General features: G+C 37.3%; 1 protein-coding gene across 1 annotated transcript in view; it reads right to left on the bottom strand.

The window, feature by feature from the left end:
* Positions 1-14,232, bottom strand: part of ATRNL1 (attractin like 1) — a 509,295-nt gene that overhangs the window by 423,896 nt on the left and 71,167 nt on the right. Inside the window, exons 9-10 of the mRNA XM_074158859.1 lie at positions 7,115-7,298; positions 2,091-2,245 (exon numbers count right to left, since the gene is read on the bottom strand). Of these exons, the coding sequence (XP_074014960.1) occupies positions 2,091-2,245; positions 7,115-7,298 (339 nt within the window). The remainder of the gene's footprint in view (positions 1-2,090; positions 2,246-7,114; positions 7,299-14,232) is intronic.

Here is a 14,232-nt window from a genome sequence, read left to right as displayed (position 1 = left end):
TTGCAGCCTTTGCATAAAATACGGACATGAACATTAGGGAAGGGAAAAACTATTTATGGTAAGAACAATAGTGGCAGTAAACAAGACAGGGAACACATTATGGACTTATTAAATTCCCTTAGATTTACAGCCTCCACTATCCTATAGGGAGGCTTTTCCATAACTGCACAGCTCTAACGTTTGGAATCATTCTACAGACTGAAAGCTCACAGCCATCTCGTCTTGCCTTGGGACTGTCTTTTACCTGAAACAGTTTTCCTCTGAAGTGTATTCTTATCATATATTTATACACAACAATCTTTTCTGCTCTCAGCCACTCTCTTGTGAAATTAAATACACCACATCCTTTTATTATCTCCGAAAGGCTCCTCATGCTTCAGTCAGCCTCAATACCACTCATCACGCGGAGCCCTGTTTGAATTTGTTTTTCTTAAATGTATGTTGCCAAAATTGTACAAAAATACCCAGGGCCTCGAGAATGGCATCGATGCTTCTTTCTTCTTCTCATTAGGACTGCGTTGGCCACTTCCAGAGCCACATGCTAGTCCTGACTTGGACACACAAGCCACTGTCACTTCCAGCAATGTGCCTTCAGTTTGTAGGAGAAATTCTTATCATTTCTTAAGTGTATGACTTGTACCTTGTTCCATTAAACATTATCTCATGTTGAATGTTGTCACTTCCAATCATCTTGTTCTGCCTGAATGACAGTCCAGCTTCCTCCCAACTGGCTGTCAGCAAAGTTTTGTAGGGTTCTATTGTTACTATTCACTTTTACTTTTAAACTCGGGTAACTGGGAACAAATTCTGTATTTTGACATTTGTACTGCATGCTATCGGGCTTTGGTGCTTCAGAAGTAAACTTTTTTTTTAGCACCATCCTCCTAAAACTGTCTTCTGTCCCATGAAACTAAGCACAAACAGCTTAGCCATTTTCATTGCTCTGTAGACCATGGAAACACAGCTTATCATTAACATAACGATGAAAATGTATTCCATAGTCTATTATTGTCCTGATTCATTTAATGCAGTTATCCTATTAGTCTATATGGGGGGGGGGGGTATCCCCCCGAATTTTCCTCCCATTCAGCAAGACCACTTATGCTGAACTGTGGGTGAAACAGAGATAGACCGAGGCAGTTATCAGACCAAGTAATGTATTTCAGTCTCAAAGGTAGGAGTCTTTTAATTAATACTCTAATCGTGAATAGGAAGAGGCAGGAGAGGCAGAGAGCAACTTGTCAGAGGAAGATATCCAGCAAAATCTGTGCTTTTCAGCTATCAGCCCCAACCTGGGTCTGTCCAGCTACAACCAGCCTTCTACCACAACCAGTCTCCCCAGAGGCTGTTTCTCTACACTCTGCTCCTTGGGGTGTGCACTTCCCAGTGTTTCCAAATTGCTCTTCAGCTTCTGGCAGCTTCACCTTTCCCAGTTTCCTGAGCCTCACCACCTGACTACCCCACCTCGCCTTTCAGCCTGCTGCCTACCCTGGTTTCTCTGCTCCCCGAGTTTCAATTCGGACCCATCGTGGTGCCTTGGTATTAGCACTGAGCTAATATAATTTTCCAGACTGCCACTGTTCCCAAACCATTTTAGGAATCTCTCAAGTTTTACTTGTGGGGAAATGTTTTGGTTTCAGTTTGGGGGGGGTGTTTCTTTTCACTTTTGGGTTTTTTTTTTTTTAAATTCCAGCATCATATTTATTAGTATTATGAAGATATTCAGTATGAAAAAAAAATCAATCAACACCCGAAGATAATAACCACTAGGGTTTCTGTTCAACACACTTTCATAACACTAAGATGCAGCAACTCTTGTAATTCATTTTGCAACATATCAGCTATTCATATTATAAGACAGTATTAGGCACATTTTTTAAGATTGATCCTATTAGTTACTATGCTTTGTCCCACAACCAAAAAACAAGACTATTATGGAACAACAGCCTGCTTTTAATTTTACAACATAATTTATAAATATCTTGAAGGTGTTTGGGATCAAGACTTCAAAGGGTCACATTATCTTGCCTTGAGAAAGCAACACAGTGATATTTAAAACTCAAATGAGAAAAATACAGTACAATACATACCTATATCATATGCAAGAAAGTCAGCAGAAAAGCACTTTGCACCATTACTCAGGGAAGTATCATTGTGAGTGTTGCCACCAAAAATGAGCATAGCTCCATTGATTAAGACAGCTGAATGAAGATACCTTGCAAAACCACTCTCTTTCAAAATAGTCCTGCAAAACATAAGAATAAATTAATACATAGTAACACTTGAGAAACTACATATACAGATCAAGAATACTTACAGCTGAAAACAATACAAAGTACAAGGAAAACACTGGACTAAAGCTATTAGTCAGTAAATACGATTAAATGTATTCTGATTGTTAAAATTCTGAATTTTCTCATGTTACAAGTGTATTTAGCATTCATTTAAAACATCACATTGGGTTTTTTATTAAAAATCCAGCTTGTCAAATAATGTATCGGAAGTAAATTACATCATGCCTACATTCTTTAGAAGTGAATAATGATATGGTACATTTTACTGAAAACTGAATTAAAACCCATTTATATTATTAATTCCCATTCTTATACATTCTGAAACATTCGGGTTTCTTTGCTGAAGAAATGCAATAAAGAATTCTTTACAAATCTTTAGCCCATCCTAAGAATTGAATATTATTATTTTTTTAATTCATTGAACACAGAGACCTGGAAAAAAAAATGGTAGAACCTATTCTATTTGTGACGAAACACACTTGCACTGCTTCAAATACATTCCGGCTGGCAGACTCAAACATACAGAATTTCAGTACCAAAAAAAAAAAAATTAGTCCACGCACATTGAGTCTCTGATCTCTCTTCGTTCATTCTAGCCTGTGTCTGTGCAGTCTGCTTTGTGCCACAGCAGTAACATGGACCCAGCAGTAGCCAAGAGCTATCGATACTACAGTTTTAAAGTGGCAGGTGTGGAGCTAGTAGAGAGAACACAATACAAACTTGATTCAATCACAGCAAATAAATCTTACCAAGGGAGAGAGTAACCATTTCTGGGTTTTGCCAGCTTGAATTAGTTAGGCAGACCAGCTGTAGAACATGCTTGTGAAGAGCCGATTAGATCACCAGTATAGAGTATTATTTGCATTCCCCTAATAACCTTTTACTTGTCTCAGTAATCTAACAGTTTTCAAGTCCAGACTCTCACTTGTGTTACTAAAATCTGCTCACACCTAGAATTAAACTCTTTTGTTTCCTGTACCGAGCATACTGACTTGACAACCTTTCCTTCTGATTGAATAATACTCTCTCTTGCTGATAACATTTGTTCAATATTTTTACATCATCATAGGATTTGAGGGAGAGGGTTTAAAGCATGTCTTATTGTTTTGACCTAATGATGCAAATCAATGAATAAACTCGAGATATTTTTAAAGTGGTAAGAGATCAATCACAGAATTGTAGGCTACCAGGTTAGAAGGGACCTCAGGATCATCTGGTGCAACCTTTCTTGGCAAAAGCACAGTCTAAACAAGGTGGCCCAGCTCCCTGCCCATCTGAATCTTAAAAGTGTCTGATGTTTGGGAACCCACCACTTCCCTGGGGAAATTATTCCAACGGCTGGCTTTCTCATTGTGAAAAATTTTCCTCTTGCATCCAATTGAAATCTTCCCTGGAGTAACTTGTACCCATTACCCCTTGTCTTTTCCATGTGACTCCTTGTCAAAAAGGGAGTCTCCATCTTCTTTGAAGCCATGCTTTAAATACTGGAACATGGTGATAAGGGCTCCCCTAAGCCGCCTTCTCTCAAGACTGAACAAACCCAGTTCTCTCAGCCTTTCCTCCTGTGGTAGGCTTCCCAGTCCATTCATCATCTTTGTGGCCTTTCTCTGGACCTTCTCCAGCTTGTCCACAACTTTCTTGCGTAGCGGGGACTAAAACTGAACAGCATATTCCAGGTGTGGCCTGACAAGTGCTGGGTAGAGTGTGATAATGACTTCTTTATCTCCGCTGGTGATGCCCTTGTTGATGCAACCAGGCATCCTGCTGGCTTTCTTTGCTGCTGCAGCATGCTACTCACTCATATTGAGCTTGTTGTCCACCAGGACCCCCAGGTCCCTTTCCACAGAGCTGCTCCCCAGCCAGGTAGACCCCAGCCTGTGCTGCACTCCTGGATTACATTTTCCCAGGTGCAAGACCTTATGCTTGTCCTTGTTGAACTTTATAAGGTTCTTGTTAGTCCACTCTTCCATCCTATCCAGGTCTTCCAGTAGGGTGGCTCTCCCTTCCAAAGCACCCACTTCCCCACTCAGTTTGATATCATCAGCAAACTTCATCAGGGTACACTTAATCCCATCATCCAGATCACTTATGAAGATATTAAACAGCGTTTGCCCCAATATCGATCCCTGGGGTACCCCACCTGTCACAGGCTGCCAGTTTTTTTTATTTACCACCACCCTCAGGTGCAGTCAGTTCCCCACCCACTGCACAGACCACTTGTCTAAACTGTTTGTTTAAACACATTGAGAGGAAGGCACTAAATCTAAATTCTCATATTGTCATTTAAACAGATTCCCCCCTATCCCTAGAAAACAACAAACAAAGGAAATACCAAAGACTAGATGAAATTAAATTATTTTTAATGGCTGAAAAACACAGTAATTCCTTCAAGCCACCAGCATACCCACAGACATGCTTCTGTTTTTAACCCTTTTTTGTTGTTGCTGTTATGTTAAGTGACTTGCGTTTTTTGGTTTTGTATTGTTGTTTAATAGACTGAAAATAGAGCACCACGAGTGTTTTTCTAACCAGGAATTAGGCTGATACAGAATACTTACAGTATCTATCATGTTGTCCTTATCCATTCAGACTACAGATTTTATTTTGTCTTTTGCTTCACCAGTTTTCTACAGCTCCTACCTCCAAACTTACATTAATTACTATACACTAGGCTCTGTCTTCATTATCCTCCCTTGCAGCTGTCTACAAATAGCTGTCTTGATCGCTAAAGGCCTAAAGAGCAGTACACTGTTCTGCCAAAAACAAAGGACCCTTTCCTCTTCACAGTGGCTACAGCAGTTTTCCTTTAGGCTAGTCACTTTTCTACTTGCCACCCCACTGCATTGCCCCAGCCCTGGCCCCACATTTTACAGGGTTTTTTTTTTCCCCCCTAATTTTTGCATATTGTGTGCTGAGTTTCATCCATCCTGATAAAAGTAACTTTTCCCTAAGATTCAGCAGAAATGGAAGTTTAATACAGACCAAGTTTGTTAATTTGGCCATGATTTTCACTATTCATTAGCATCACTGCTGAGAGCAATCTTCAGAACTCTCCAACATATATCAGCCCCATGCAAATTATGTGAGAGCCTCAGCACACTTTACACTGAATTCATTATTTATGCACATATACGTGTATCTGCAAACATTAGTCCATGTTAACTATACCAATGCCAAGTGATGCAGCCGCATGATAGTGTGATGGTAACAGAAATCCCCAGGAGCCAGCAGGTGCTTCCAATGTTTCGGGTCATTATCGAAGCCCAGCACCACATTGCCCCCCAACTGCCAATTGCAGCAGTGTGCAAGTAACACAAAGCAAGTATTACACACACTGCAATTCTCCATCACGTATTGAAAATAATGTTCATGCTAGGAATTAAGATATTGTCCCCTCACATTCCAAGAAACACAAAGCTTATACCTAATTGATATGAAGAAATGAAAACCCACATGCCACTGAAACAGCTTTTATGCCAAGACTTAATGAAGCATATGAACCTCAGCCAGATGAGACAGAAACAGAGAGAGTGAGTGAGCGCAAGAGAAAAGCAGAGACAGTGAGGACAAGCAAATGCGAGGGTGAAAGAAACCCACGTACATGGGCACGAGAAAGCCATCGTGGTCCCACCTCTTCCTCATACCCCACCGAGCCTGTGGCACGTTCAGGCTCAGTTGCCTCACTGAATGCTTTGAATACTGATTATAAGATGCAGTCACAGATCCAGTAAACAAACATTTTATTACTACCTAAGTGCCATTATCCCATCCTCTCAGCCAGTTTTCAGTCTCACAGTACAACTGACTTCCAGTGTAATGTAACTCATGAAATGAATAAGAGTTCTCTACAAGCTGCAGAGAATCCCACATTAGTATATATAGAAGCATTTGTTATTAGTTTTTATATGAATAATGAATAAAAATATTCCAATAATTATTATCATATTGTTGAACAGACCATCAAAGGACACAATATCACTTTCTTCCAAAAATAGAGTATAAGGGAGCATTAAAATTCCAGCAATTTAAAAATACATTAAAAGGGACAGAAAATTCTTGTAATTAATGTTTCCAAGTGCCATGAGTTAGTGGCATTCAAAATCAAGAGCCTTAGTGAAATCAAACCACGTTTCCAACATCTGAGAGCGTCTTGTGTGCTCAAAGTTAAGCCATTAATGTTCAACACAAATATTAAACTGCAAGAATAAAATGTTCCGAGAAATAGTTCTTGATCTCAAATCATCTCTAAGGTAAGAAAAAAAATTTAAGGTCACTTTCTATATCTAACATATAAGTAGCATTCATAAGTTACAGCAAACTTGAGGGACAAGAAACTGGAAAAAATAGAACCACCAAGAACATTAACAACTAAGGATCCCTATACAACACCAGAGATTTTTACTCTTTTATTTCTGATAGTTTTGTGAAAAATAACCTCCCACAGCTCTCAGATTTCTCTACTTATTTATATTACAGGCACTTGAATGTGCATCAGCAGTATGTTCATACCATGTGGAAACAGTACACACGTACTATTTCTGCATAGCAGTATGTCTAGATAGTAGAACCTTTTCTTAATTTGTAGAGCATGTGAAAAGCTTCCTCCCTGCCATTCCTTCGACGCGTAGCTCCATTAATCCACTGGCTGAAGTCTAATCTCTCACCACTGTTCTTCCATTTTGTTGCGGAGAATGTACTGTTCTGCAACATGCAAAGGACCTGGAGGCACTTACACAACTTAACTAGAACCTTCCTCTATGTTTATGCACTCTTTTTCTGTAACAAATATCTTATTTTCCTCCATTATAAATTCTACTTACCACGTCCGAGTATTAACTTCATATCTGTAAAGATCATCCACCAATCCATACTTATTGCCAGGTAACGCTTTGTATCCACCGTGAACATAAACAGATTTTGTCAGTTCATCATAGACACTAGTATGGCCATATCCACCCTGCACAATTGCTCCTTTTGTTTCTGGTACAAGCCAAGAATTAGACCCTAGAACAGATGTACAAAGGACACAGGTTTAAGGCTTAATATTTGCTAACACAGAATACTAGGAGTTTTAAAGTATACAAAAACATTTTCACTGTAATTCTAAATACAGCAATAACTAGGGACTCGTTTTAAGAAGTAATTTTATACCAATGTATTAAAATATCTGCAATTGGATAACGTTACTAGACTATTACCTGCTATGCTTGATTAAATCACAAATGCATCGTTGTTACAGGTGCCAGGCGGTATCTCACACTCTCCCGTGTCTGAATTCAGCACACACACAAAACAAAACAAAAAAAAAGAAGCCCAACTCTTTTGGAAAATATGAAATTAAGAGTTACGATTAATCCTCTCTGAACCTTAACTATGTCCCGCCAGAGATGGCTGATGAGAACTCAGTAGCTCCAGCTCCTTCAGCTGCAGTAGGAACACCTGTGCTCAATCATGGAGCAACCGCCCGGAGACAGCTGGCAGAAACTGAACTGCTGTGAGTTGTGAGAAGCACGTAACTTAAGGTAGCTCAAAGTACACATGGACAAAGACAGACACCAGACACTTTGCTAGTAGACCATAAAATTATTGAGTTAAAAATCAGTTTCCAGCTACTTTTTCTTTGTTATTTAACTGCAAATATACCTAGTCACTTGCTGAAAACTCACAAAAGGATAATTTTATAGCAGTTCATTAAACTGGCACTTAAATCCACATTTTACATCACATCATTAATAACTGCAAAGAGACACCAAATAAAACCATTCACAATAGCTGTTATGGCTGCAGAAGAAAACACAATTGGAAACTATTTTACGATAGCAATGAAAAAGGCTGAGGGGTTAAGTGACTTCTTGTTGCCTGTGGCCCTGAAATTTCCATTTTTTCCCCCTCCATCTTCCCAGCTGATGACATAAGCCACAAAAAAAGCAAGCCAGGAGGTAAGTATTTCCTGTGGAAGGCAGCCTATTCAAAAGAGCCGATGCAGCCAGTTCTCTGGATGTGAAGTGGAAGAAAGAATTCACTAATAGCCTCTTGAAGATTGTGTCAGAAGAATAGAAAGTGTGGACAAGGTCTACCAAAATGGAGCAGTCTCCTCATTCTTAACCTAAATTGGCTGCCATCATAAAGTTATTTATCCAAGGAGAGCACACAACACCATACTCCTTGCTTCATTTGAAAATTAGTTTCAATTCCATTTCAATTTTTATCTGATATTCTGCAGGTAGTTTACCTCTTTTTCCTCCAGATTCTTCTCTTCAAGTGAAAAGACTCATGACTTTCAGTTATTACTGTTACTATTCTACTTTCATTAAATGGTTTCCATTTAAGCATAGCAAGTTACATTTTTTTTTCAGTAAGGAGTGCTTACAACAAGTGATAAAGTACAGATTAAACCGGAAGATTTGCGATGATTTTTTGTTTATATGATTGCTGATATTCGTGTAATATACTATTTGTATCTGACACAGTATATTTACATTATTTATATGTAGTGTAATTTAGCTAGCATTTTATTCCAATCTCTGTGTTGGATTTTATCATGTTATTAAGAACTGCAAACATCAAATTTGTATCAATAATACTGTATTTTACATATATATTACCTTGTTAACAAATAGATTTACTTGATACAATTTATGTAAGAGGGTTGGTGAGGAGTCAACCTGCAGATACAACTTTCTATCACAAACACCCTCCTCATTTTTTCATTTAAATAGTGATCAGTCCTAAAGATGTGCATATATACTTTCCAGGGAAAAAATGACTGTTCTCCACATAAATTTACACAACGGTGTTGATCATACACATGATAGAATATTTTGCGTTTATATCTGACTGGTTTCTGTAGCATCTAGAACACCCTCACGGTACAACTGCATATCGCATAGCCTTACATGACTTGCGCAGAAATATGAATAGCTCTTCCTTCTTGCATAAGAAAACCCATGTGCTACGGATAACTACCTAAATTTGAGAAAAGAGGTCCAGCGACATCCTTCTGAAACAAAAGTCAAAAACATTATTACAGTTTCTCCTCCTATTTCACATTCTAAAAGTTAGTTGAGCTGCCTGAATTTGAATACTGAAATGTATATATGCAGTTTTGACCTCTTTCACACTTCAGCATCTTGAATATTGCATCATTCAGACAAAAATATACTTCTGTCTGAATTTAAAGACATTACTATGCATATGATCTGCCTTTTTTTTTTTTTAAACAATTCATTGCTATGGATTCTCACCTATCATTTTTTAAACAGAAACCCAGTTTTTATTGAAGGTATTTACATAACTCTTCTCATACTCAAAGAGATCCCACTCTTTCTAGCATTAGATCAGATTAAGTACTCGATTGACCAAATCAGTCCCGTGAAACTGCATCCTCAACAGCTTAAAAAGCCAAATATGAAAAGAGCTCTATGAATAAACAAACCAGAAATATGGAAATAGGATTTTTTATTTCCAGATTTCAATTTGTAAGTCTAATATACAGTGTAAAAATCAGGTCAAATGAATTTTTAAAAAAAAAAAAAAAATCACAAAAGAAAATAATTCCAGTAGTAGGGGCTTCTACTTTTCATTTCTAAGTTGAGATTTTTCATCAACGTTTGGACAATCTTCCAGGGAATTCTACCACGAACTTTCTCTTGAAATGCTTGGGCAAGTCACTATGATAACTTCAGATAATTAAATCTGTCAGATACTAAAGAGCTGGCTACAGTATTCTGGTCACCTTTGTCAAACAAAATCACACACTTCATGTCCAGCTTTACCTCGACCATTTCCAGGAGACAGATGAAGTGAAAGTAAAAAAAAAAAAAAAAGCATCTACAAAAATACATAAACAGAAAAGGAAGTTACAGCTGAGATGGAAGCTAAACTCATTAATTTAATGCACTGAAGCTAGGAGTATGACCCCATTCCAAAATTCTGACAGAAACAACAAGTGAAATTGCAGGCCCAGCAGCATTTTAAACAAAGTTGGTTATATATTTACCAAAGAACAGCAATCATAGCACTGACATTGAAGACCAGAGGGAGGAGACACAAGATCTGGACAATTACAGACCTTAATTTCACCTCAGTAATATGCAAAGGCTTAGAACAAATGGGTGGGTTTTTTTAAAAAAGGATAAATAAGAAATGTTGAAATAATAGGAAACTGTTTCACTGGACAATGTAAATGTACCAAACCATTTACATCACATCTACCTAAAAAACAACAATCTTCAGAAGGCAGAGTAGGTGTTCTCAGTATCTGGACTTCAGTAATGCCCTTACTATAATGTCACAACAGGGAATCAGTAAATGAAGCATTATAATAGAATGAGATTTGGGCACTGAACAAGAGGCAGCAATGAACAACGTTGAGAGGTGCTGGGATTACTTGGGAGACCTCTTAAGGATCAGAATGGGTGCATTTTATGTCACTGTCATAAATTTAAGGTGTAATAATTGCATAAATTTAGACACTATCAATTAAAGAAGCAGCAGAAAATCATGCAGAATGAAGTGGATGATCCTGACTATGAGAAAAAATGGATCAAAATTCAATGGTAACTTAAAGGTACTGTGCACTGGGATTAGCAACATGAACTTCTATAAAATGGAAGCTCATCAGTCAATAATGACTGAGAAGAACGAGTAGGAGCACTGCTTCACCAGAGAAAGTCTATGAGCCATTAACGACTTTGTCATGGATGAGGTACAAGCATCATTTTACTACATACCAAGTGAGTTGCTCCCAATAAAGAAGGATTAAGGTTATTTAGCCAGGCACTGGTAAAATCTCACCTAGAATATCCCAAAGGCTTTTCTAATCATCCATGTTCAGGAGACATGAACTCCTTTAGGAAAAGGTACAGAGATGAAGTATTAGAATGAGCCCGGAATAGATGAGGTTGCCCTAATTCGTCTTGCAAAAAGGAGGACTGGTATCTATAAATATAAATCAAAGGGAATTCCAGGAAGGGAGACGAGCTACTTACATTAAGCAATGTATCATCCAGAAAACAAGTGAATATAAACAGGCCATTGATAAAGCTTGGCTATGAATTAGAAGATTCCTAGTCACTAAAATTTTAACCAATTTTCCAATGACACTGTGAACAAAATCCAAACGTTAATATTAATCCTCATATATTTTTGAAAGGAATTACTAAATATGGTGTCTACATTAAAAAAAGGGCTGATTTTGATGGCAAAGGTGATAAAATCCAGCCTTTCGCTCACAGGAAGTTAATCACATCCAAAGATGTAACACCATTCCATCATCAAAGAATGCAAAGCAAGTGAAATAAGAGACAAAACCTTGGGGTTTTTTTCAGTTCATTTCTACATATGAAAGTGATTAGGATGGCCAGATCAAGAAAAACTGCAAATTTGAGCAATGATCATTCTATCATTCAAAACAGATTCATTAAAATAGCATTTTGAGTTAAAGTTGTTTCTAAAAAGATGTTTGAAAAGAGGGTTTTTTTAATATCCTGTAATAAGTCTACTAAAAAAAAAATCCAGGGAAAGGTAGATACATTGGCCTGATCTGTCCTTGCTACAATACAACCTTCAAACAGATTAGGTAAAAAGAACATGTCCAAGAAGCACCTCAGTGTGCCATCTTCATTTCACTGCAATGATAAACTTTAACATTTTTCCAGCAACCATGAAGCTTATGCTAACTTATAAAGAAGAAACACGTTACATCATAGGGCCGTTTCTTTTAATGCTATTTCAAAGAAAAAATTTTAATCAGAAGCAACCTATAACCTACTTCTAAAGTCATACAAAAGTTCAGCCTAAAAATCAGTGATATGCTGCTAATCCAAACAATTCTCTGTCTTCTAAAAAAATAAAATAAAATCACGGAAGACTTATTCAGAAGTTTCTTAATATATAAGAAGCTTTTATAAACTCAGCTAAAACAAAACACTATTATTTTCACCTTGAGACTCACATTGAGATTCTTAGAAGGTTTATGAGGTATTGCTAGCCTAAAGGGAAATAAATTTCCCTGGGGAGTAACCCGGAAAAGCTTTATGGTTGAAGTTAGTAAAATCATTCACATAATTCCCATACCAGAATTTATGGGTTCCTCAAAAGTCGTAAGTCTAGGTATAGCAAGAAAGGACAACAGGAAGCTCTTTTGTTCCTGCAACAACTACCCTTCCTTTAAAGTAAAAATTAATTCCTGTGCTTTTGCATGGTGAAAATCTGCCTGCAAACCATGTCCGATTTTTCGGAATTTATTTGACTTTAATAGAAATTACTTTCTTCACTCATCAGACAATGTCAGAGAAATTTTCAGACCATGCACAGATATGATTCATGTTTTAGTAAGAACTGCATACCTATGTGAAAAGCTAGGGAATCCACAAACTTCCACAAATTAAAACTTCTTTAGAGGTTTCTTGACCTAGGTCAAGACCAGAGTCACTGTAAGTAAAGAAGGCTTTAGCACCAGAACTCCATGTATCAACTTCATCAAAGCTCATTAAAAGGACTGGATTCACATGAGCCAAAAGGTAAGTTGCTTCTTTCTATGCCTCTTTCTTTCAGTAGGCATCTGGTAAACGCTTGAAAAATAGCTTTCATTAGGACTAAAAGCCACGGCTGATAACATTTAGAAAGAATAAAGCAGTACAATTTGAAATGTTAAGGCAATGTATGTTTTAAAAGCAAGCAGAAAGAGAAAATTGGACTCCAATTTTTCTTTCCATAATGTCAGTAGCCCTTTTTAATAAAAAAAATTCTTTCCCATTCAGGTGGGTTCACAGCAATACTTCTAGCACTTCCTATGTCTTTTCAGTTTGGATTCGGAGCTGCTAAAGTCCAAAAAACCCTACCAACTCTTAGTTCAAACCACCATCTGGAATTTTATGGTTAAAAACGATCCTACAGCTGCAAAGCCATAGATAAATGGTACAGCTGACACAGAATTCAGGAAAATTCGTCACAAAATTCATTGGGAGGGGAAGGAGGGATATGCAATGAGGTAAAATGAAACACGAGGATTATCCATGGCAGAAATGGTCCAGTTACAGCATATAGATCATGTTCTGCAAAGCACTGCATGCACCAATAATCCTTCATCATGAGGAAACTCACTGAAATCAACGGGTTTCCACAGCAATGCCCTATATTGTTACACGTTTGCTTTATATTTGATGCAAGTGAAGCATATTTTCCTCTAACAAACTAATTTTCTCACTGGTATGTGATAAAACTATCATCTCAGAAAGGAGACTTAAAAACTTGAGAATAATTCTGACCCATAATAAGTGCTTTCTCCTACTCAAAGTTTATCACCATGGTATGAAAGGTTTGGAGTTTTTTTAGTTTGTTTGCTTGTTTCATATATGCTTAGTTATAGCCTGTTTTATGAACCCTCCACCAACATAGTCTTAACATTAAAAAAAAATTTAAAATAGGAACAAGTTGTACATTTCAACCACAAGGACAGCAATAAAATCTGCCAGACAGAAATTTTCCACTACAAAGTGAATCATGTACCCCTCTTCATAATTAAACAAACCACAGGAATAGGTGAGAATAATATTGGTACTTCTACTCCAGACTAAACAAGCAGCATGCAAAGAAGCAAATAATTCAAAGTTCCAACAGACATTACTGTGAATGCACACGCAGAAAACTAGAACATCATATTTCTGTCTTCAAGAAAAAAAACTCTCTCTAGTAGGTTAAAAAAAACCCAAACCTTTCAGTAATTACATTTTTCAATAAACTGTCCTTTATACTTAACAAATCTTACAATATTGCTGTGAAACATCATTCTAAGACCAGAGTTTTATACTAGTTTTAGGCAGTTCAATAAAATTTTTCAGTGTGGATAAAGCACATCATGGTGCTCTTCCTCTTATTCCCATTCTCTTTTATCCTTTTTCAACATTGTTATAAAATTTCAACACTACCATCAGAG

The sequence above is a fragment of the Numenius arquata genome, chromosome 15, assembly GCF_964106895.1.
Source record: "Numenius arquata chromosome 15, bNumArq3.hap1.1, whole genome shotgun sequence".
NCBI lineage: Eukaryota > Metazoa > Chordata > Aves > Charadriiformes > Scolopacidae > Numenius > Numenius arquata.
This window is presented reverse-complemented; position numbering and strand designations above follow the sequence as displayed.